This window comes from Dermacentor andersoni, chromosome 10, assembly GCF_023375885.2.
Source record: "Dermacentor andersoni chromosome 10, qqDerAnde1_hic_scaffold, whole genome shotgun sequence".
In the NCBI taxonomy this organism is placed as follows: domain Eukaryota; kingdom Metazoa; phylum Arthropoda; class Arachnida; order Ixodida; family Ixodidae; genus Dermacentor; species Dermacentor andersoni.
The window spans coordinates 52,959,392-52,985,416 of record NC_092823.1 but is presented as its reverse complement, the minus strand read 5'-3'; the positions used below and the strand labels follow the sequence as shown (position 1 = coordinate 52,985,416).

Below are 26,025 nucleotides of genomic sequence, written 5' to 3'. Positions count from 1 at the left end.
CAGCATGGCGACGCCCGATAAATAGAAGATGGCATTGCAGAGCTTAAGGGATCGTCCCATTTGTTGGTGTTGCTGGCGCGTTCATACGATTCCAGCCAATCTTCAACGTCTTTCTCAACGGCAGCGCTGAAGTTATCCGGATCCCGCAGACGCTGGGCACCTGCTGTCAATATTGTCAAGCTAAAGTGAAATATTAGTGCTTGAAAATCTCTAAGGCATATTTATTACCGCTAAGAGAGCCTTAATAATCAAGAAATTGAAGTGACTACAGGAGATGATTAGAGACTCCCCTGGGAAATTCGAGTGCTGGTCCGGTGACGAAAGTACTTCTCAGTTAAATTCTGTCACTAATACTCAACCAATCGTTGCACAAACCATCCTTGTATTATAAGACGAAATAAAATGCTACTTGTCCGGTTCTACTTAACGTTTAGACAAAAGAACTCATTGAAATTACCCTTGACAACGACGCGGGTGGTCGAACGGTTTCGTTTTCTCTCGACTCCTCGCCGCCCATGCTTTCGCGTTTCAGTAGTTATCGCGTAGTGCTGCGCTGGTTTTGCTGGCTCACGAATCTCGCACAAACTGTTAGTAACAGAGAATCCAACTCGTGTGTGATGTTGCGGGTCTACACCAGCAACGGTCTACACCACTTGGCCAAAAAGTAGCGGCAGCGGAGAATCCGCAGCTATGTCTTTATCTGTCTTGGCTCGGTACCGCCGTCTGCCGGGCGCCGTTTTACTCTCAGACGGCAGCAAATTGCCTTGATAGCTTATGCAACGTTATCGCTCCCCCGGTTGGTTGACGGAAGATTTGAATTACGAAAAAAGTATTCGAACCTTTCAGATGCAATTTTCTTGTAAACTTTTTTCTTGACAAGAAACAAGCGTTGCGAGATGTCTGGAAGGGTATTTGAGCAATCAATGGCGACTTAGTATTTCCATTTAGTGTCCCTTTAACACAGAAAGTGTAAAAGTGGGGTTGAAGATTTATATGCTGAAGACAAACATAATATACGATAGCCTGGGAAGGGAACAGGAGTTCAAGATCCCTAGTCAGCCTCTAGAGTCTGTGGAGGAGTACGTTTATCTATGTAAGTTACCATCACAGGGGACTCTGATCATGAGAACGAAGTTTACAGACGAATAAAAATACATCGTTGTGCGTACGGCAGAAATTATCAGATGCTCACTGGGAGCTTACCACTATCATTCAAAAGAAAGCTGTACAGTCACTGCATTTTACCGGTGCTAACATATGGGGCAGAAACGTCGAGGTTGAAGAAGCTCGAGACCAAGTTAAGGACTGTGCAAGGAATGATGGAACCAGAATGGTTAGGCGTAACATTAACATACAGGAAGATAGCGGCGTCGACTAGAGAGCAAACGGGAATAGCCGATATTTGAATTGAAATTAGGAGAAAAAGGTTGAGCTGGGCTGGCGATGCACTGGGTAGGATGGATAACCGGTGGACCATTACAGTTACGGAATGGAGGCCTAGAAAAGGGAAGCGCCGTCGAGGACGGCCAACATCTAGGTGGGGTGGTGAAATTAGGAAATTTTCATGAGCTATTTGGAATGCGTTGGTGCAGGACAGTTCTGCAACTATCGTGCAGAACCAATTTTTGTGGCAGAGATTATACCACTCGCCTATCCTTATTTGACACAACATTCCCACCGTTGTTAAGATCATACAAGCGGATCAAGAAATTAAAGATTGCGGAGGAAAGAGGCATTCATTAAGATGTATATTGTTCATTCCATTTTTTCTAGGCTGTATTGAATCTCGATTATTCATTTATCCAGTACATTTATGATGAATGTTTTAAACAGTTTAGATATACACATAGCAGTAAAATATAATTATTCTTGAAGTGCCTGGAGGCTGTTCCTTGAAGAATACGCACTTCAAATTCAGCGAAATTATGCTCTACTTAAGCTCGAGAATCGTCATTCAGCTTCTGCGCACAAATTGGCAGTACAAGCATTTGAAGCACAAAGCATCAGTAGTCTTTAATTCACACACACCTGCATCTATTGTAACCCACTTATATCTAACTAAAGCTTTCCTAATTCAGAAGTCAAGACAGATGAAGACGTCAAAACAATACGCACATCTCAGGAAAACAATGTGCTGCAGTCATCACAACATTGCGTGTAATGATGCTTCCACCGCACATCATGGATGTATGCGTGCCTGGCAGAGGTGTTTCTATCTGTACCTGGGAAAAATACAACATCAATTTTTAGATATTTTGCATTGTGGGGGAATAGCGAAAAAAGTGCATCTGCCAAATCACAGCACGACGTTTTAAAATTTGATGGGCCGGAGAATTGCATATTTTTAGCCACCAGGTGCTCCAAATGGCACGATGACTGCTTGATTGGCCATATTACATAGCAATCGTCTAAAATTTCGATGTAAAGTTATGTTCAATTATCATCACATGCTTTAGTCTTGCAATTTGTTTGCACCATCTCTAGGATCGAAGCCTAATGAGCAAATGAAGCCAGACTGCGTTTAACATTACGAATGATACATATCGTAATCTCTGGAGCATTCTGCAGTAAGCCCTTATTTGTTGAGTGCATGAAAACAAATATAAAATAATGTAACTCTGTAGAGCTTTATAAAGGTCTAAATAATCATTACTGTATAGACACCTTACTGTCTGAAAACTGCTGGAACAAAACAAAGGCACTAAGACATATGCCACCATGACATGTATTCTCTTGTCATATTTTGTGCCACATAAAGGCCATTTCCGGCAAACGGCTATTCTCGTAGGGTTATACTGCCGGAAATTTCGTTAAAAAATATGGGCCTACTTCAGTAATTATATTAGAGACTTTTAGCGTGTCCGGTATTCCGGCAAGTGCGGGCGGTGTTAAGAATAGCGAGCTGCAAGGAAAAATTGCCACCCAATTACGACTGGGGGACAAGGCGCGCATCCCCCACTCTCCGTCGCTGCAGCTAGACTGCGTTCGAAGAAGCGGGCTTTGTGCTGAAAACCACCTCCATCCACGAGCGCCACCTCCGTTGTGACGAAACGGGTTCGACGGACGAACTATTGTGCCCGAGGTCCCCAGCACGAAGCTGATTTTGCTACGCATGAGCAAGCCGCGGCGGGACAACGAGCTACCCAGAATGTCACCGAGCTTCCCGGAACGACTCCCCTCTGTCGTCGGCTCCAGTCCTTCGCACCTGTGTGTTTGCGTGTGTGTGTGCGTCACCTTGTCGCGGAAGGCGGCTAGTTTTGCGATGACGAAACGAACATTCGCTGCCTTGTATCGCCGAAGGACCGAGCGTTTAAAAACGGCGGTTGGGCGGAGGCTCGACACACTTCTCTCGTGCAGTCAGGTTGGACTGACACACTTTCTCTTGAGCAGTCATGTTGGACTGACACTCTTTTTCTTAAGCAGTCATGTTAGACTGATTTAATTTCTGTACATAAACCCCTTTTCCTCGTTCTCGATGAGAAGCAGTTCTTCCCTTCATCAACGTCCTCAGCGTGTTTAAGTTGTACGACGGCATGGGCCAGCTACCTTCGAATTCATGCCGGACTCCAATCTTGGCAACGGATCTCGAGCGATGGGATTGAGCCCCCAATCCTGACAACTGGTGGCAGCGGTGGGATGGACTTTGCGACATGGTGCTGTATCTGCGGTGAGTGCTTGATTCTTGCTTTGACTCTCTAGGCTTCATTTTGTGGTTGTTCTGTTTAGAACTGTAGGGAAGCTAGATTGTTGTGTGTTAGCTAGGTTGTGTTTTCCTAGCTAGATTTAGAGAGCAGAATCAAGGCAGTAAAGCAGCAGTCATGGGATTAAGGACACTGCTGAGAGACGAGTTGTTGATTGTTGGTGAGGAACTGGGCCTAGATGTACGCGAGGAAATGCTAAGATCAGAATTATTGCATATCATTTCCAAACAGGCCAGTGAGGAAGATATTGAAATGGGATTGGAACTTCTCAAAAAAAGAGCAGAACGGGAAAGAGAAAGAGCAGAACGGGAAAAAGAAAGAGAAGAACCCGAGTTAAGAAAAATGCAACTTGAACTTGAAAGCAAACGTTTGGAGTTGTCTCAAGGAAGTGAAGGCGCTCTGGGACGATCAAGTGAGGCAGAATCGTACCGCATGGACAGGCTATTAAAGCCATTTGAGGTCGGGACCGACATAGGCTTGTTCCTAAGCAATTTTGAAAAGACTTGCGAAAAGATGAACTTCGGCCCGAATACATGGCCACAGCGGTTGCTGTCTATGTTGCCGTGTGAGGCGGCGGAAGTAATCGCCAGACTGAGTGCACAGGATGCATATGATTATGCAAAAGTTAAGGCTAGTCTCCTGAAGAAATACCGCCTTTCAGCCGAAGCTTTTCGGCAAAGGTTTAGGAGCACAGGCAAGAAAGATAGCGAGGGATATCCGGAGTTTGCATATAGCTTAAAGGCCAACCTAGTCGAGTGGCTTAAAAGCGCGGAAGCGTACGACAGCAGAGACATGATCATTGAATGCATGTGTCTAGAACAGTTTTACAAAACCATCCCCCAAGCTGTGAAACTGTGGGTGCAAGACAGAGGTAATGTAAACACTGTAGAAAGGGCGGCTGAATTAGCCGAAGAGTACGCAACCCGTAGAAAGTTGAACGCCGAGGAGGGAAACTGGGACGGTCGAAATGGACCGCGGAAACCATTTCCGTTCAAAAAGGGTGCGCAGACTAGACGATCGGAGCCTGTAGACATGGCGGAAAAGCCCGCAGAAAAGAGCGAGGAGAAACTTAACGGAGAAACCGCACAAAAATAACAGAAAAGAAAATTCGAATCTTTTAGGCCAATGCACTGTTACAAATGCCACAAACTGGGACATATAGCTGTAAACTGCGAGAAGTCTAGCGTAGTTTTCTCCTGCGTGGAGGAAAAGGATGAGAATATGGAACTTTTAAGTCCATATCTTCACGACCTGCAAGTTAATGGAAAACCATGCCGAGTGCTAAGAGACAGTACCGCCACGATGGACATTGTCCATCCGTCTTACGTGACGGTAGATGACTTCACCGGAGAAGTAGCATGGATAAAACAGGTTGTAGAAGAACACAGCGTGTGTCTGCCCATGGCCAAAGTCAAAATCAATGGACCATTCGGGGAGCTAGAGACTGAGGCTGCAGTTTCCAAATCTTTGTCACTGCAGTATCCTTAAATCTTTTCGAATCGTTCGAATCAGTTACTGTGTGACAAAGGGCTCAAACTGGGAGAGGGCATAGTACAAGCATTGACCCGAGGCCAAGCTCGTAAGATCGCGGCGCTTTCGGTGGAAAATGCACACGCTCCTCCAGCGGAAGCAGAAAAGGGGATAACTTCAATACACGAATCCGAGCTAGGCCCGAGGGACAAAAGAACAGTTGAGGAGAGCCTGCCAGCTGACCAGCTCAATGAGAGCGTAGCACTTGAGTGTCAAAGTTCTAGCCTGCAGGAAGAGCAAGCTGACGCACTCACAAGCGAGACAGGGTCGTTATTATCACCGGCCTCAAAGAACTTTGATCAGCTCTTACGTGTGGATAAAGAGTCGCTGGCAGCTGAGCAAAAGAATGATGAGAGCCTAGCTAAATTACATGACACAGCTAAAGAAGGCATTGCTAGGCGCAATGTGACGATACATGAGAGAGGAGGTTTGTTGTATCGGCACTACAGAGATCGAAAGGGTAGGATTTTAGATCAGTTAGTCGTACCTACTAAGTATAGGGAGGACCTTTTGAGTCTCTGTCATGGAAATGGCTGGTCCGGCCACCTAGGCATAAACAAATCAAAGGAAAGATTGCTTATGGAATACTACTGGCCTGGCTGTTTCAAAGACGTAGAAAACTTTGTAAGATCATGCGACGCCTGCCAGCGTTCGGGTAAACCAGAAGAGACATGGAAAGCTCCACTGAAGGTAGTGCCCTTAATAACAGAGCCTTTCAGACGACTTGTAATAGACACGGTAGGGCCTCTTCGAAAAACAAAATCCGGCTACAGGTACTTGTTTACCATGCTGTGTCCGGCTACCAAGTTTCCAGAAGCAATCCCTTTGAATGAGCTCAGTTCCACCGAAGTAGTAGACGCGCTTTTAACAGTGTTTGCACGAGTTGGGTTTCCAGCCGAAATTCAGGCAGATCAAGGGTCAGTATTCACGAGCGCACTGACTTCCACATTCTTGCAAAAGTGCGGGGTAAAGTTAATACACAGTTCTGTCTATCACCCTCAGTCAAACAGTGTAGAGAGGTGGCATTCGGTGCTTAAGCGAGTTTTGCGTGCGCTCTGTTACGAGCATAAGGAGGACTGGGAGAACTGTCTGCCGGCAACTTTGTTTGCTTTGCGAGCGGTTCCACATGAAGCGACAGGGTTCTCACCAGCAGAACTAGTGTATGGGAGGACACTCCGTTCTCCACTGAGAATGTTAAGAGAGATGTGGGAGGAAAGAGGGGAGAGTCCAACAGTGGTTGAATACATGCTAAATTTACTGGAACGGCTAAGCGCAACCCAAGAACTAGTCGGAAAGAACATGGGAGTAGCTCAAAAGAACGCCAAATTCTATTACGACAAGAATGCGAGGCTTCGTACGTTTAACGCCGGAGACCAGGTAATGATCCTCAAACCTTCAAGAAAGAGCAAGCTTGAAGTTCACTGGGACGGGCCCGTTAAAGTGTTCCACAAACTTTCAGACACTAACTATGCTTTGAGAATGCCCGGTCGCAGGAAGGAAGTGAGGATATATCACTGTAATTTGATGAAGCCGTATGTAGAGCGGAGCAAAGTCGTTAACTATACCATCAAAGAGCCGGATGGCATTAGTACCAACTTTAAGGAGTATAGGGCGACCTCCAACTCTCAAATCGGTCTAGAAGAAGTAGTCGAGCACTCGGTAAGCTCGCACGCTCTAAGACCCGAGGAGCTAGATGAGCTAAAAGAGGTGTTAGGGGAATATCTCGACAGATTCAGCGATCGGCCGGGTAGAACCGAACTGATAACGCATGAAATTGAGCTGACATCAACCGAACCAGTAAGATCAAAGCCTTACAGGGTGTCTCCAAGACAGAGAGAGATTATGGAGGCAGAGATACAGCGCATGCTAGAGTTGGGAGTTATTGAGCCCGCTGAGAGTGACTACACGTCACCGCTAATACTGGTAGAAACCCCTAACAAGGACCCTCGTCCGTGTGTTGACTACAGGAAGTTAAATGCCATCACTAGGGATCAGCTGTACCCGATACCCAACATTGAGGAACGAATTGAAAGAGTTAGCGCTGCTAAATACATTTCAACTATAGATCTCGTGCGGGGGTACTGGCAAGTTCCCCCTTCAGAAAGTGCCAGCCGCTATGCAGCATTCATCTCGCCTGTAGGCACTTTTCGCCCTCTCGCACTCAGCTTCGGGCTGAAGAACGCGCCGTTTAGCTTCTCTAAGTTAATGGATATTGTCCTAAAGGACTTGCAGGAGTTCGCCTTGCCCTATCTTGATGATGTGGCAATTTTTTCGGACAGCTGGGAACAACACGTATCGCACCTCAAACAGGTGTTCTCACGGTTGAGGGAAGCCGGCTTGACGATGAAAGCGGAAAAGTGTAGGTTTGGTTGTTCGCAGGTTACTTATCTGGGCCATGTTGTCGGTCAGGGCATGAGACGGCCGGCGGAGCTGAAAATAGCTACGATTGGAGGATTTTCTCAGCCGCGCACGAAAACGGACCTTCGTTCATTTTTGGGACTTGTGGGGTACTATCAACGGTACATTCCGAATTACTCGCAAATGGCAAGTCCACTAACAGACGCCCTCCGAAAGGGAGCACCGAGTAACGTACACTGGGATAAGGACAAAGAGAATGCTTTCCAAAGTTTCAAAACGCTATTGGTTTCTCGCCCTGTGCTTCGCGCGCCAGACTACACAAAGGAATTCATAGTTCAATGCGACGCAAGCGACAGAGGTATGGGCGTGGTACTTAGTCAGGTCGGCGACTATAACGAGGAGCATCCTATCCTCTATGCCAGCCGTAAACTAAATGTAAGAGAGGAAGCCTACAGCGCTTCAGAGAAGGAATGTGCTTGTTTAGTTTGGGCCACACAGAAGTTTTCGTGTTACTTGTACGGAGCGAAGTTCATCTTCGAGACCGACCACTGTCCTCTGACGTGGCTCAATCAAATGTCACATAAAAATGGCCGCTTGCTCCGATGGAGCCTCATTCTCCAACAGTACAACTTCTCCGTTAGATATAAGAAGGGAAAGTTGCATAGCAATGCGGATGGTTTGAGCAGTGTTGTAATCGCACCGCTGGCCCGAGTTGTTGGGGTCTCGGTGCTGACGCCCGTTATTGCCAATGGGTCGCAAGCCCTAAGGGTAGCGTTGGCCTGGCGGCCTGGGGCACTGGAAGCATCCGAAGGTCCCGGCAAAGCATGAGAAGACTGGTAACAGAACAACTTGTTTATTCTAACAAAGCAAAAGAGCGGCCGGTCAGGTCGACCGGAGTGGAGAGACGGGAGAGCACGTAACTCAACAGTACATATCGGAGCCTCTCTCCTGGCGTCCGGGGGCAGCTGCTCTTATACTCTCGGCGTCGCGGTCCAAAAGGGAAGGTCACGGGATGAAGGTCACGGGATGAAGGTCACGGGACGGCGGAGCATGAGCCCACGACGGCGCGCACGGTCGAGCCGAGAGACCTGCTGAACCGAGTGCAGTGACGCATCGCCAACCCGCCCACACGACGGCGCGAACGGTTGAGCCGAGAGACCTCCAGGCTCCTCATTCGGGGAACTCCGCTCCCCGGCTGCCGCGCTTTGACAAGCGAGGGCACACACACACACACGCACACACGAAGACACGTGGCACTGAAACACGCCTGGACACGCTTGGCGGGGAAGCGTTGCGGCGGCTTCGCACGGGCCAAAATGTCCGCCGCTTTGAACGAAGCCCCGGCGTCCGTTGCATCCGCGCCGGCATTACCGCGCGTTGTAGGCGAAACGTAACAGACCGCCCCGCCGGGGGAAGGAGATCCCGATGGTCAGGGGACTGCATCCGCTGTCCGGAGGGATGTCGCTCGATGATGCTCATAACCGAAGTCGGGCGTCCTTTGGCGTTTCTTGAGCGCAGCGCACAGAGAAGGCCTCGTTCTCACGTTCAGGTGCACACAGGACACTGCAAAGTGACTTCGGGAGAGTTGACATTTTTGTTCTCGTTTCCGGCAAGCGTTAGAACTACGCCGAAAGTCAACCGCTCAGTCAGCAAGCACGGCACAACCCTCACTAAGCCCTGCCAGGCTCTTTCCCCTTTTATACTGCTGCCTAGTTCCTTACAGTAGTTTAGCAGCACTCAGAACGCGTCCACAAATCGGAAAAATTGCACTAAAAAGCACATCCTCACTTTGAAACACTACACAAAAGCAATAGGTTAAAAATCCTGCCTCAGGAAGAAAAACATCAGTAACAAGCAATTTTGAGGCTGATTCCCACGTTAGGGGCTTCGACTTAAGCCATCGGCGTTACCGTTGAGACTCCCCTTTTTGTAACGCACCTCAAAGGAATATTGTTGCAAAGCGAGGCTCCAGCGCAGGAGGCGGCCATTTTTGGGAGAGATGGTCTGCACCATTGGAGAGGGCAGTGATCCGTTTCAATGATAAACCTCCAGCCAGCTAGGTAACATGACAATTTCTGAACGGCCCACACGATACACGCACACTCTTTCTCGGTGGCGCTATACGCCTGCTCACGACTCGTCAGCTTACGACTAGCATACAGGACGGGGTGTTCTACTTCTCCATTTTCCCGTTGGCACAGTACAACGCCCATGCCTCGCTCACTAGCATCACACTGAACAACGAACCCTTTTGTGTAGTCGGGCGATCGTAGCACAGGCTGGCTTGTTAGGGCGCTCTTTAGGGCGCTAAAAGCTCTTTCCTTCGTCTCATCCCAGACGACTGTTTGCGGCTCTGTCTTTCTTAGAGCATCCGTCAAGGGAGCCGCGATATCAGAGTACCTGGGGATGTACCTCTGATAGTAGCCGGCGACACCTAAGAACGACCGAATATCGGTCTTCGTACGCGGTTGCGGGAAGTCTCGCACAGCGGCCACCTTTATTTCAGAGGGGCGGCGTCGACCCCGACCAATCACGTGTCCGAGGTAGACAACCTCGGCCTGTGCTAACTGGCACTTGGGAGCCTTGACTGTCAAGCCCGCATCGCGCAGGCGGGTTAGCACTGCCCGCAAGTGCGCCATATGTTCAGGCCAGGATGCGCAGAATATCGCTACGTCGTCTAGATACGGTAAAGCGAATTCATGCTGTCCCCGCAACACTTTATCCATGAGTCTTGAAAAGCAGTATGGCGCGTTCTTCAAACCAAAACTCAAAACTTTAGGACGGAATGTCCCCATTGGTGAAATGAACGCCGCATACCTACTAGCCTCTTCTGTAAGTGGAACCTGCCAATAACCCCTGACAAGATCTAGGGTGGAAATAAACTGAGCGCTACTCACTCTCTCAAGGCGCTCCTCGATGTTAGGGATCGGATAAATTTGATCCTTAGTGATGGAATCAAGCCTGCGGTAGTCGACGCAAGGACGAGGTTCCTTGCCCGGTACCTCAACTAAAATCAAAGGGGAGGTATAATCACTCTCACCCGCCTCAATAACACCGAGCTGTAGCATTTTCTTTACCTCAGCCTCCATAATATCGCTCTGGCGGGGTGACACCCGGTACGCCTTGGATCGTACTGGCTCTGGGGAGGTAAGTTCTATGTCATGAGTAAGGACAGAAGTCCTACCAGGCCTCTCAGAGAACAGACCTTGAAACTCTTGTAAGAGCTGGTGTAGTTCGGTTTTCTGCTCAGGCGACAGCGATGCTTTACTTATTAAGTCACTAATGACTTGATCGGTGTCTTTCCTGTTTGTCACTGAGCCTAGTCCCGGAAGCTCGACCGGAAGCTCTTCTAACTTTCCCGCATCGGGAATTTCCTCTCCAGTATCTGGTGCCTTTAACGCTACAGGCTCAATTTTATCCCGTTCGGGCGTGCTCTGACTACCAGCTTGCTGCGCCTCTGACCCTTTCTCATCGTTCAACAACGTCGGTCCCGCAACTACCGCCTTTGCAGCGAGCTCCCGAACCTTCGATCTGGTTAAGGCCTGAAAGCTAGCCTCACCAAACAAAAGCCCCTTCTCGCGCAGGAGGTGATCGGACCTGTTCGAAAATAGGTACGGGTACTGGGGGGGGCAGCATAGATGACACTGCGGCCTCCGTCTCAAGTGCTCCGAAAGGTCCTTCAATAAGCACTTTTGCTACCGGCAGACACACGCTATGAGCTTCCACTGCTTGCTTGATCCATGCGCACTCGCCCGTGAACATATCGGGTTCTACGTAAGAGGGGTGAACGACATCCATCGTAGCTGCGGTATCGCGAAGCACTCGGCACTCTTTCCCGTTCACGAGGAGGTCTCGCATGTAAGGCTCGAGAAGCTTCATGTTCTCGTCAGTGCTGCCTAATGAAAAAAACACGACTTTTGGTTTTGTTTCTGGGCACTGCGCCGAAAAGTGACCCGGCTTCTGGCACGTATAACAAACGCGCGCTTGCCTCGTCTCGAACCGCTTTCTGCGTTCGGCTTCGGTTGCCGCCGTCTCCTCACGTTCGGTCGGACACTGCGCCGAAAAGTGACCCGGCTTCTGGCACGTATAACACACGCGCGCTCGCCTCGTCTCGAACCGCTTTCTCATGGGCGTGAACTTCGGCCTCTCAAACTTGGAGCCAAATTCACCCTTTTGACCGTCCTTAGCTCCGCGAGCCCGACGCGTCACAAACTCCTCGGCTAGCTCAGCGGCTCTAGCCACCGTACTAACGTCTGGCCTATCCAAGACCCAGTACCGCACGTTCTCAGGTAACCGACTATAAAACTGTTCTAGCCCGAAACACTGCAGAACTTTCTCGTGGTCACCAAACGCTTTCTCTTCTTTGAGCCACTCCTGCATGTTTGACATAAGCTTGTACGCAAACTCTGTATATGACTCACTTTTGCCTTTCTCATTTTCCCGAAACTTCCGACGGAACGCCTCCGCTGACAGCCGGTACTTTTTTAGCAGACTCGATTTCACTTTGTCGAAATCCTCTGCCTCCTCTCTCTCCAAGCGAGCGACTACGTCGGCCGCCTCGCCGGGTAGCAAAGTGAGCAAGCGCTGTGGCCACGTTTCCCGAGAGAACCCCTGCTTCTCGCACGTTCGCTCAAAGTTAACCAGGAACAAACCAATGTCCTCTCCAAGCTTAAACGGCCGCATCAGGTCAGTCATATTTGAACAATACTCGTTCTCCTGCACCGTGTGCCTGACTTCCATTACGAGCGCGTTCCATCTCTAACTCGAGACGCTTCATTTCCAAAGCGTGTTGACGGTCGCGCTCTCTTTCTTTCTCTTGTTGCTCTTTACGTTCACGCTCATCTTTCTCTTTCTGTTCTTTAAGTTCGCGCTCCTGTTTCTCTTTTTGCTCCTCCCTCTCCTCAATGGTCTCAAGGCATTCCGACAGCTCGTCATCCTCAGCTTCTAACTCAAGAATAGCCCTTAGCAGTTCTGGTTTTCTGAGTTTGTCTGAGACATCCAGACCCAACTCTCTCGCAAGCTCCAGCAATTTCGGTTTGCGCAACGACTTCAAATCCATGGCTGCTCTGAATGCTGCTTTCTCTACTGCCTACTATTGTCTTGCCGCAAACTAACCCGGTAGCAACGACAACCACAATTACCAGCTCTGTTTCTAACACTAACAAAAGCCTGGCAAAACTCAGAAGAAGAAAGTCCCGCACTCACCAAACCTCGCAGCCAAGACTTCAGCACAGTCGTTCCGCTGCAGGCAACCAGTCGTCACACAGGGCTCGTTGCGCTGCTCCCGGATGGTCGTTGTGCTGCTCAGCATACAGTCAACCGCATCTCTTCGCTGCTGGCCTCCGTTGTCGCGATCTCACCGCTGGCAACCAGATGTTGTAATCGCACCGCTGGCCCGAGTTGTTGGGGTCTCGGTGCTGACGCCCGTTATTGCCAATGGGTCGCAAGCCCCAAGGGTAGCGTTGGCCTGGCGGCCTGGGGCACTGGAAGCATCCGAAGGTCCCGGCAAAGCATGAGAAGACTGGTAACAGAACAACTTGTTTATTCTAACATAGCAAAAGAGCGGCCGCTCAGGTCGACCGGAGTGGAGAGACGGGAAAGCACGTAACTCAACAGTACATATCGGAGCCTCTCTCCTGGCGTCCGGGGGCAGCTGCTCTTATACTCTCGGCGTCGCGGTCCAAAAGGGAAGGTCACGGGATGAAGGTCACGGGATGAAGGTCACGGGACGGCGGAGCATGAGCCCACGACGGCGCGCACGGTCGAGCCGAGAGACCTCCAGGCTCCTCATTCGGGGAACTCCGCTCCCCGGCTGCCGCGCTTTGACAAGCGAGGGCACACACACACACACGCACACACGAAGACACGTGGCACTGAAACACGCCTGGACACGCTTGGCGGGGAAGCTTTGCGGCGGCTTCGCACGGGCCAAAATGTCCGCCGCTTTGAACGAAGCCCCGGCCTCCGTTGCATCCGCGCCGGCATTACCGCGCGTTGTAGGCGAAACGTAACAGCAGGCTAATTTGAATTCTGCGTTTGAGGGTCCCGCCTAAATTTTAGGGTTACTAGTGCTAATTTTATTAGGCGAAGAAGATCCCCTCTCATTTAGCAGGATTCCATCCATGATTGCTGAATTCGTCAGCAGGAATTAGCTTCAGAAATTGGCATAGCGAAATGCAGCATTTTTTGTTTCTGAACTTCTGTTGTTTTTTTTTGAAGCCTAGCGAGTCTAAAGTGAGAGCCAATGCACGTCATCTCGGCGCAGAGCCGTGTTGTGGGGTTCATTTTGCAGTTGCCTGTCCTTGTTGGTTGTTTTGGGGCGGTGACATCAATACACAAGTGGTCGCTGCGAGCCAAGACATCAATCCCCCCCTGACCACCTGCCGTTCTCTTCCTGCCTAGCGGTTGTCAGCGCTAGACAGTCGAGATTTTTCGGGCCATGGAGGCGCTGTTAAGAATGGCGAGCTGCAAGGAAAAATTGCCACCCAATTACGACTGGGGGACAAGGCGCGCATCCCCCACTCTCCGTCGCTGCAGCTAGACTGCGTTCGAAGAAGCGGGCTTTGTGCTGCAAACCACCTCCATCCACGAGCCCCATCTCCGTTGTGACGAAACGGGTTCGACGGACGAACTATTGTGCCCGAGGTCCCCAGCGCGAACCTGATTTTGCTACGCATGAGCAAGCCGCGGCGGGACAACGAGCTAGCCAGAATGTCTCCGAGCTTCCCGGAACGACTCCCCTCAGTCGTCGGCTCCAGTCCTTCGCACCTGTGTGTTTGCGTGTGTGTGCGCGTCACCTTGTCGCGGGAGGCGGCTAGTTTTGCGATGACGAAACGAACATTCGCTGCCTTGTATCGCCGAAGGACCGAGCGTTTAAAAACGGCTGTTGGGCGGAGGCTCGACACACTTCTCTCGTGCAGTCAGGTTGGACTGACACACTTTCTCTTGAGCAGTCATGTTGGACTGACACTCTTTTTCTTAAGCAGTCATGTTAGACTGATTTAATTTCTGTAAATAAACCCATTTTCCTCGTTCCCGGTGAGAAGCAGTTCTTCCCTTCATCAACGTCCTCAGCGTGTTTAAGTTGGACGACGGCATGGGCCAGCTACCTTCGAATTCATGCCGGACTCCAATCTTGGCAACGGATCTCGAGCGATGGGATTGAGCCCCCAATCCTGACAGCGGTTTGCCGGTTTATCGGGGGCGTAAACGTGAGCGGCCAGATTAGTGGCGCCAGCTGGAGGTGCAAAACTCAACCACACAAACACAGAGCTAATTACTATATTCTGCTTGGCTCCAGGTGCAAATATTCGACAGTGGCGTAATCGTGTTCACAATTACGCCGCTGCCAAAAATTTGCACCACTAGCGAAGCAGGATATAGTGGGTTACTGCAGTTTTAGCTCTGTGTTTGTCTGGTTGAACTCTACGCTAGGAGGCGGCTGCAGCGATCTGGCTACGCCCCCGCAAATCCGGCAATCCGCCCAAACCGCTCCTGTTTACCGGAATAGCGGACAGGCTAAAAGTCTCTATTGGCTTTCAAGTCAATTGCCTGAGCAACAGGCTTGCAAAGCTACACCTCCGTATGAATAAAATGGAGTCGGATTTTGTGTTTCTCATACATTAAGGGATAAAGGGCCGCAAGATGAACACTGTCTGACTTAAGTGCGCCGTCGGACAAGCTTAAGCAAATGCTCCTCAAAAGCAACATCTTTGCGATGCCTACAACACGGAAGGTTGGTCGGTGAAATTTTAGGTAAAATTTCCCCTCACGCTGCCGCAGAACCCACCTCACGTTCAGTGTCGACGTGATCTCATTATAGTATTCAAGATTAGTAGCGACACACCATGGGCTAGATTAGAGATTTTTGTTCGGAACGCGCTTTGATTTTGCGTTCAATTTTGCCTCATGCGATTGGCCTAGGCCGCGCCGACGGGCGTGGCTGACGACTCTGGTACGTCCTAGGCCAATCGTGTGAGGTGAAACTGAACCCAAACTGAATGCTTGAGCTGGCAGCAGACCAATGAGCCCTCCCACGGCACGTAAAGGCAACAAAGTTGGCGGAATAAATATCCCTCGCTGTCTAATTAACGAAAAGAGCAAAAAGAGAACTTTTGGTTCATAAAAACCATATGGAGCCTAAATGGGTATAGGGGATAAAATCTGCAGTTTTTGATTGAAGCAAATAACCAAGAATATGGGCGTCGAGACAACTACCTTCGCAGAACAATCGGCGGATTCTTCGGTAGGCCACCATCAGCGACAAATTATTTTTTAGCCCAGTTTTGCTTTCATCTGGCGATAATTTCGACTTTCCGTGTGTTTTCCATGGCTTCATTATTTTTGTCAGATGATTTCGATTACTGAAAATAAGGCCCGTTGGTTTTCTCCCTCTTATAGTTCCATAGTAAGGGTTTAATGGAAATCAAATTATGGGGTTTTACGTGCTAAAACCACCTTCTGATAATGAGGCACGCTGTAGTGGAGCACTCCGAAAATTTCGACCACCTGGGGTTCTTTACCGTGAACCTAAATCCAAGTACACGGTGTTTTTGCATTTCGCACCCATCGAAATGCGGCCGCCGTGGCCGGGATTCGATCCCACGGCCTCATGCTCAGCAGCCAACACCACAGCTACTGAGCAACCACGGCGGGTATGACGTTGAAGTTCTGCGAAAACCTTGCTGGTTTCCGCAGTAGACCTTCTTCAAACACTTGTCTATGCTTCATGTCGTCGACCAATTCGACTTCGCCCTGCCATCTGCTAGCCGCCTGGTTAGCTCAGTTGGTAGAGCGGCTGCCCCGGAAATGTGGTGGTCGCCGGTTCGAGTCCCGGACCAGGACGAATTTTCCTTTAACTCTGCGGCTTTTTCTTTCGAGAATCTCGTATGGGTCTTTTTTTGTCGCAACTGCTACGAACGGGTGGATGTCTGATTTTCCTTTTATTAATTACCCACGGGTATAGTAAGGGTTGCTTTCATGTTCCTATGCATCCTCATACAGTCGCTGTTTATTTTATTACAGCCATCTTGCCCTTACCAGCACCATCCGGTTTCAGGATACCACATTCGAGGTGATAAACATCTTTTGTCACCTAGTATCAGCTATTTGCAGCAAGAAAATAACCTGCAAATTACTCAAAATGCAATTATATTCTAAAACTCATTTGCCATCTTTTGTTTATTTAGCCAGTTAGTACATAATTGATGACAATTACGATTGTCCTATATCCTTTTTAAATAGTAATTATTCAATGCAATATATAATGCTCTTCTAATCTATCTATCTATTTATGTCCACATTTAGGTTTTTTTTAGACCATCACCAACATGAGCCTCACGATAGTACATTGGGTAATATATACATCATCAACCTTCTGTTTTTCGAGCAGAGAGTTCAGAACCCATCATCGGCACGAATTTGGTCCCTTTCTGTGGGCGCTTGGGAATGCTTACGTATTCACTTGAGATTTTGCAGGCAAATTTTAGTCACTGGGTGTGCGTAAGCGGGTACGCGCCACTGTTTAGATACAAATAAATCCCTAAATTGCCTCTAGTGTTTGGCGGAATCCAACAGTCGCCATTTATACCAAGACAGTCTTGTCTGGTTATCTCCGTCCGCCACGCGTGTACTTTATGTCCGCGTCGCTAGATGGAGCAGCGTGTCCAAAGGTAATCTCAATGGAATAGTCCATACACGCCTCAGAGATAACGCGTTTCGGCAGTTCAAATACGGTATACGGCTGAATATATTCAGTGGTAACTCCATGACCGCCGCCCAAGTTTGTCGTCACATCGGTTCTGCTAGAATTCTTTATTGCACTAGTCAGTCAAGCAACCCCGTCTTCTAATTGGCTTACAAGAGTTCGTATTTCACAGCTTCATGTACTTAGAAAGTGGAAAAATTATGAATGTAGGCAAAGTTACTGTGAAAACTGATTCGCATATGTAGTGGGCAAATCAGTTGAAGGTGCACTTACTATCCAAGGAATTTGCGTCCTGCTTATAGGCTCACCATTGAAAACCCTTCCCGTGGCTTGGGACAAACCGCAACCTGCGCATTATTGAAGATTTGAGAACAATGTTCGCATATGCATTGGCAATCTCTTTTCTGCCAGTGTAGAAAAGAGTTTGGAACATCATAGCGCTGTTCGACACAGAGACGGCAGCCGCGTTAAAGCAGAGAACAGTAAGCAGCATTATAGGTGAAAGATAGTCCAAAATGATGACGCAAACCAAATCCCACTTCAGGGGTCATAAATGAAAGTGTACTGAATGTTTGATTGAAATGTACTTACGAAGTCTGAACGGATTCCCTATATACAATAAATTAAGAAGAAATACTTGCTTTCTTCAGAGCAAATTTTTAGCACATAGAAAGTAGGAAAATACCATTCCTGAAGGTAGATCTATTGAAATAAATGTGCATGGCGATTCGATCTTTAGTTGAAATTCATCAAAGACAAAGTCTTCCTGAGCAATTTAGGCGGGTGCATGGCACGGAACCATGGCGTGGTACTCCACGGGGTCTCGCCTCGCGTGAGAGGAGCAAGAGGAACATCGCGCTGGGTCAATTTTCTTTATAGTGTATTACTTGTGATATCTACCCATGTAACCACGAGAGAATAGCCCGCGTAATAAAACTGCACGACCTTCGCAGTGTGCCGCCATTCGGACCCTCCATATACTCGTGTAGACTGTCCAAATTTGCAGACGACAGTACCTTTTGGAGCAAGAAAAATTTTAGGTGACATATTTGTAATATTTGAGTACCCGTGTGCAGCGGAAGGATGAGAGCAGGCAACCAGCCGACACAGACTGCGGTGACAACTGCTTTATTCTCGTTCACGTCCTCCGCGAGCTACGCCGCTAGTCAATGAGATGGGGCGGTGTTGCCATCTGTCGTTCTTCGTGGCAAACGTTGTGGACAAACAAGACACCCCTCCCCGCCCCCACAAGGAAAGCAACGTCCACAAGTCTCATGGCGAATACCGCATAACGGGTTGCTTGGCTCTCGAACTTCTTCGCACTTAGGGTGTGCTCGATTCAGAAGTGGGTGCCGGAGCATCAGAAACGGCCAGCACTGAATTCTTTCTTGGCGAAGCTTCGTGTTGTGTAGCTTCGTCGTCACAGTTGGCGCTCAGGTGCGGTTGCCCAGCAGAGGTCTGTTGGTCATGTACGCTTCCGTCACATGGGCAGGCTTGCGGTTTCGCCACAGCAGCCGGAGGCACGTCAGGTGCGGTGAAATCTGGGCGCGGGTGCTTTTCTGCCGCTTTCAGGATCGAACATCCGGCATTGTGACATCAGCGATGTGAACGCCTGACGTAGCAATCACTGTCGCTGGAACCCAGGGTGGACCGTCTCGTAAGTATCGTGCATAGACATGATCCCCTGGTTGCACAAGCGGCGTCGGGTACATGTTTTTGTCATGGGCCACCTTCTGCTTTAGCTGCCTTGTCATAACTGTAGACCATGTCAGGATGCAGTAGAATCAAAGCTGTTTTCAGCTTGAGTCTCATCATTAACTCAGCAGGAGAGCATCCAGTAATTTCATGTGGCGTTGTTCTGTGCTTCAGAAGGACACGAGCTAGCTTCCACTCGAAGCTTGCGCCCACTGCACACTTCAGTTTTGATGTAATATTTTGCACTGCACGCTCCGCAGCACCATTTGATGCCGGGTGATACAGCGATGTCAGCACATGCTTTATGCCATTTCGCTGGAGGAGTTCTTTGAAACTGGCACTCACGAATGTTGGTCCATTATGAGACACGATCACGTCTGGCAACCCATGGGTACCAAACATGGTGCGCAAGCATAAAATGGTGGCATCGGCCGACGGTGTTGTCACAGGAACGACTTCTATCCACTTTAAATAGGCATCACTCACAATCAGCAAGTATCGATTATTGAGAGGTCCAGCAAAGTCAATGTGGATTCGCGACCAGGGCTTCTCAGGGAGCGGCCATGGCGTCATCGCTACTGGCCGCGCAGTCCTCTGGTGCTCCTGACACACACGGCATCGACCCACCGCATTAGTGATGTCTTCATCAGGGTAGACCACCACACATGGCTACGAGCCAGTGCTTTCATTTTGGAAATGCCAGGATAGCATTTATGGAGTAGGTTTAGCACGTGCTCTTGCTATGTACTAGCCCACCGTGCCTCCCGAACATTGGCTAGCACAGGATCTTTGGAGGTCGCTTCAGTCACTACAGCCGGTACCAAGACCTTGGGGTAAGCAACCTTCAGCATGAAAACTTCAGCTGGCTGCTCGACGGAATGTGCAGAAACAGGCAGCGGCAGGCGATTCACACCGTCAGCATTCGCGATGCTGGCTCCGGGTCGGTACTTAAGCTTGTAGTTGTAAGCGGCCAGCATCAGTGACCAGCGCAGCACTCGCGGAGATGACGTCTCTGGCACGAGTTTGTCAGCGGCGAGCAGGCCAAGCAGAGGTTTGCGGTAGGTGACCGCCTCAAACTCTCGGCCCCATACATACTGTCGAAACTTGGTCACTCCGAACACAACAGCGAGAGCTTCCTTATCCAAATGAGTGTTGTTGCGATCAGTTAGCGCGAGACTTCTTGATGCAAAAGCGATCGGACGCTCAGCACCCGTGTCGTCACGGTGAGCCAGCACAGCTCCCACTCCATACGGTGATGAATCACAACTCAGCACCAAGGGCTTCCGAGGGTCGTAGTGTGCCAAAACCGCAGCAGACACCAGCAACTTTTTCTTTTGCCAAATCGCACGCTCCTGGTTAGCACCCCACATCCACGGTGTCTTGGCTCAGAGCAGCTCATTCAGTGTAGGAATAACAGTAGACAAATTTGGCGGAAATTGTCCGAACAAATTTACAAGTCCCAAATGACTTTGCAGTGACTTCACATCACTAGGCCTTGGGGCCTTCAGTACAGCTTCAGTCTTCTCAGGGTTAGGATGGAAACCAGCCGACGTAACAATGTGGCCCATGTATTCCACCTGTGAATCAATGAAGGTGCACTTGTCTTCCCTGAGCTTCAGCCCGGCTTCTTTCAAGCGATGCAGTACACGGGCCAAGTTCTCAAGGTGATCATCAATGCGCCCAGTCACCAGGATATCATTAAGGTACACCACCACGTATTGTAGTCCTTGCATCAAGTTGTCCATTTCCCGCTGCAAAACCGAGGGTGCTGACGTCAAGCCGAAAGGCAGGCGAGTGTACTGGTACTGGTGTCGGCTTTGACCACAGCGTTTGCCACGAAGAACGACAGATGGCAACACCGCCCCATCTCATTGGCTAGCGGCATAGCTCGCGGAGCGCGTGTACGAGTATAAAGAAGTTGGTGTCGGCTGGTTGCCTGCTCTAATCCTTCTGCTGCACGCGGGAACTCGAACATTACAATATTCTTAAGGGAACCGCCCATTTTTTGAAGCTTCACTACCTTCTGGATTGGCCCACATATTTAGACAGGGATTCACTACCGGTGTGGTCTACATATTAGTACGACAGCAGTTAAGTGCTAGAAATTTTGTTAGCGTTGTACACTCCATCCGTCTACCGTTTTTTTTACTCCTATTCCTCCGCCCGCTCTTGTTACGCCAACGACGACCATCGTCGACATACACGACATGCTCAAGGATGACTTCTGTCGTCGTTATCTTTAGCTTCGTCATCGTGTCGGCATGGGGGCATGAGAAATCCACAAGTGCCTCGAGTGTAATTTGAACCTGAATGTGAGGCAGGTTATTATTTATTGCATTTTTCCGTAGGTCACTGAAGGATTACCCCAGTGTACCCCAAAAAATATCAAATATCTTTGCGCGCGATGACACCAAGATAATTAATACACAGAGGAAATGGGAAGTAGCTAACGGACACCTAAAACAACAGTTAGCAGCACGATATGTTTTCAAGTGACATTAACAAAGAAGAAAAAACCAACGCTGTCGAAGAAAGCTAAGGGAGTGCGTTTTAGTGAAGCCAACAACAGTTCGGCCTTCGATGGCATGGGGCGTAAGACAATGCGGGAAGCAGCGAAGACCTAACCAAGGCAGTGCTGAAAAGGAGCGACGAGTCGCTGATGACTGCGGCGCAGTTTTTTCGTATACCCGAGAAGAAACAGGTACCGCACCAGAAACCTTCAGGGTTAAGCAGCATGGGAACAGGACGTCCTGCATAGGCGGCTCCATGTGAGTTTCGGACTATAGTCCAACTGCTCACGTTCTACCTACAGGCGCAGGCATCCACACATCTCAAGATATTACTCCGTGGCTTGAGAATGTGAAGAAGAGCCGGGAGGTATTGGCCGGCTCCCGAATAGCTGTCCCGGTCGCAGGAGCCTATGGAGGCCTACGTCCAAAGCCTGACAGCCCATCTTCCACTCCCAGTACCGTACCTGTGGCCGACCTCTTTCTTGCGGCGCTTCCGCGAACTCCGCCGCTTTCTAGGGAGGCCCTTCGCATATTTATTCTTTTTGTGGCTTCATGGTTACGCCGGATTGGTCCCCTCCGAAGTTACATGTTTTTCAGCGATTGTTTGTCTTCATCTCCGCGGATTTCCGCGATTGGCTCCTTTGCTGTTTCTTTTTTGCACTCCTCGTTGTCCACTTTCTTCTAGCGAAACACTGCACTTGGTCTCGTGCATTTCACTTATCACACCATAAAAATTGAGTATGTCGTACTTGCCAGTCGACTGCGCTGACCAATAAGACATCGCGAAACGACAGTGGTGGACGTGTAGTTTAAAGTTTACCGCTCAGCACAGTCTCTCAGAGCGTCTGTATATGCGTTTTGGAGGCCAGAATCAGCAATACTGCATTGGACGGGCATTACGCTACGTGCATCCAATAAAAACATTCTCGGCAGAATGGTGGCGGCTATGCATCGAATTCTTCGTTGTCATGCTTGTGAAAAGAGCGTCGGAAGCACAAAAGAGGCATGCATTACAATAACGATGCTAAGAATGGCACATACCGACAAGAGAACACTGGGCCGAATATCAACTACTTGTTGGAAAACCATATTTAAGGTGTGGTCAAGCTCAAACATCAACCTCAAAGCGAGAGTCTCAAGGAAGCTTACGGAATAGCTGACAATACACATAGCTGTAGTCAAGTGCCCTCTGTAGGCGCTCTATAAATGTGAAGAGAAAATGAAATTGCCCAGATCTTCGCATGTTAAAGTGGTGGCGTTCCTGTGCTCTCATCCTAAGGTTTCGGTTCATCAGTTCCCAGGCTTTATGGTCAATTCGGGACACTAGACGTTGCTGAAAACCGATAAAAATTTACTGGCGATTACGATACTGCAAAATTTGAGCGCAGTTCTATGCGGCCTTTATTTTGCGTGTCGTTATTTTCTATTATGATTAAATATGTTTGTATTAGGAACAGAACGCAGTGAGTAGCGCGCGCTACTCAGGCGCCATATCATAGCCATCGTCGCCGCACAGCCAGTCTTGCGCGGCAGCACGCTTTTCTTCTCACGTTTTTGCTCCGCCAACGACAAGAGGGTGCCTTCTTCGAGGGGATATCGTACCGCTGTTGTCAGCGGCTACATCACCCAAGGAAGCGTCACACATGTAGCCTTACTCGTAGCCGCTCGCCATAACCACTTGTAGGAGCAGTGATTTACGTCACATGTTCTGCTGCCGCGGACTGGCAGCAGTAGCTGACGCTGCGGACGAGCGTAACTTTCCCACCTGACTTCATTCTGGGCCCTACTCAGAAGTGCTGTTGAGATCGCCTACGCGGCGGCGACTGCCGTGGGTGCTGGCCACTGAGCGCTCCGCTCGGCTCCTCCGCTCCCTCCACTCCTGCTCCATTCTCCGCGTCATGCTTTCCCTGCGAGGTCTCACACGCCGAGCCGCCGCAGATTATGTGGCCGCCGCCTCCGCCCCCGAGAGCGGAGCATCGGATCTGCCGGATCGGGACACTACAACAGAAATGCAACTACAAGAATGAGAATGGGCATTGGGCGATCGCCTGACCACGTTCAGAGACTTCACCCAAGACTACAGACTCGAAAGACGCACATTCCCGCCACCGCACGATAAATTAAACAGGAATGAGGCCGTAACTTAACGCTTGCTCCAGACACACACCTACCCTAGTCCCGCCGTCCTACATCACTGCTACCCGGGTTTATGTCCAACAGATGCCGCCTGAGTCCAAGGACTTCGAGCCGCCACCTCAGGTTTGGTTTGATTGGGTGCCTGTAGTTATAGCACAACCCATTACGGGGGATTGGCCATGAATCGGGCGGCAGTCCGCCAGAACCAAAAACTGCCGGACATTCATTATTGTTTCTTCTTCTTCCCTGTAGCAGCCTTCCCCACTTTCTTCCTCGCGCGCTATCGCATCTACCGCTGCACTCGTCGTTCGCTGTCATCTTTCGCCTGTGCTCGTTCACTCGGTTGCGCCGAGGAACGATGCCGAAGCACGCCCACACTCAACGCAGGAGCGGTTGTGCGGGTGGGCCAGCTTGAAATTTGTGGATGGGCCAAGTTGCAATTCGGGTTTAGTACTACTCAAGATTTTGGGGTGGCCTAATGCCCAACCGAACGTGAATTGCGCTGTAAAATGCATAGAAGCTCGATGCTCTCAGATCATCTATTAGACAATGAACGGAATAAACTCGCGCAAGCCAGCGCTTGAGACGCTAGGCGCATCGCATTACAGTAATTTACTTAAAAAAGCTAGCACGCTCATCTTCTAGACAGCGATGAACTAGTTGTGGGAGGCTTTTGTCCTCAAAACTACGCTCTGATATGACTAGATTCATTCCGCTAACAATCATTTAAAATTGCCGGCTTCTGGGCCAATTTTCCGCAGTGGGTATGGGCCGTCCTTCGACAACAGGGTGAAATGTTCTGTGCGTCTCATCGAATCAATACGCTGTGACGGGCTTTTGCAAGGTCCAACTCCTCTTACTGCTGACTAAAAGTACCGCCTTCTCTGTAAAGTAGATCATGGTGGATGACGGGTGGATACCAAACAATAGTTCCCCCTTATGGCGACCATCAATGCAACGTAAAACATATGAGGGTCGAAGAATGAAATCTTATCGCTGTACAGGGTGATCGTAATATTTATGAAACCGTATTCATCTAGATATATTGCGGTGGTAACTCAGGCAAATGCGGCAATGGTTTTCATGCCACTAATGCGCGCAGCGTGGTCGCGTCAGTGTCGTCACATGGATCACAAGTTGCCGATACATGATCTAGTTTCCGACGTGTTAGTGTGTTATAAAGCTACAATTTTAGGGGTGAAAATTTAATTTTGGTGCAAGTAACCTAATGTTGTGTAACCAATGCTTGTAATATAATCGGCATGAACATCGCAAGTAAGTATAATTGTCAAGTATTACTAATAGTTAAATTTAGCGCTGGACACACGGCTATTTCATATGGCATTCTCCCAATGTATAAGAACGCGGCTTGATCTGAGTTCAGGCACTGTAATATCGGCAAAGCTCTTTCAGAGAGTAACTTTTGCATTCGGGCAGAAAAGACCATTTCACTTGTTTGCTTGGGGAGTGAGTCTCTACTGAACTGATATTTAGCAATTTTATCAACCGAGAATACTGCTTCTTATCAGCGAGGAATAGTTCCTTTCCCATTTACTGCAGGAATAAAACCTTTGTTTATCAGATATCTGTAGTTTCGGACACGAATAAAAAATGTAATCAAAAAGAAACAGTTTATTTTTTTGGAATACTGAAAACTAACGCAAAAGTTTGCGAGAACCTTCTGTTAAAGTTTCCTACTGTTTGCTGTCTGTCAAACAAATAATTAGCAGACTCTCAGGCATGAGAAAACGACAAAAGTTTTCGAAGCGATGCAGATAAAAATAGTTCATACAAGGTTCGCCTTCGGCTTTGCTGCGGTAGCCTAAAAGCCCACTTTGATTTGCGCATTTAGTCTGTCACATGGTGTTTCTGGAAGTCGATGGATCCTAATCCGGAAACCATTTATCTAACGTTCTTGCAAGGCTATTCGTACATTAGCTATTCATTCCTGAAAGGCAGAAATATGCTTAACGCTGCATGTCCTCTTTATTTAGTGGCATAATGTTGACCTCGCTTTCTCTACAACATATAATGTTGACCTCTCTTTATCTGGCAGTTAACTATCTTTTTTGCACTAAACTGTGCAGACGTGGCAAGAAATTATGCCGATATAAATGACTCAGCTCTGATTTTTGGATGTATCTATTTTATGTTGGAGCAAACATCTGCACGCGAATCCATAAGCCCTTTATTTTACAAGTGCACCTTGCAAATTCGCCGGCCATTTTTACTTTAACAAAAAAGTTTAGCTTAAGAAATGTTCGTGAATGCTGGCCCTGACGCTCAATATTCATAATGGTTCTGCATTCGAAAATATTTTTATCAGCCCACCTCTGAAGAAAACGTCCCTCACTTATATCTATGTCAAGCAGTAGCAGTGTTGCCACAT

The 26,025-nt window shown here is 48.9% G+C and overlaps 1 protein-coding gene across 1 annotated transcript in view; it reads right to left on the bottom strand.

The window, feature by feature from the left end:
• LOC129388280 (chymotrypsin-like protease CTRL-1) overlaps nucleotides 1-26,025 on the bottom strand; it is a 59,027-nt gene that overhangs the window by 29,615 nt on the left and 3,387 nt on the right. Inside the window, exons 3-4 of the mRNA XM_055078426.2 lie at nucleotides 17,569-17,642; nucleotides 2,116-2,222 (exon numbers count right to left, since the gene is read on the bottom strand). Of these exons, the coding sequence (XP_054934401.2) occupies nucleotides 2,116-2,222; nucleotides 17,569-17,642 (181 nt within the window). The remainder of the gene's footprint in view (nucleotides 1-2,115; nucleotides 2,223-17,568; nucleotides 17,643-26,025) is intronic.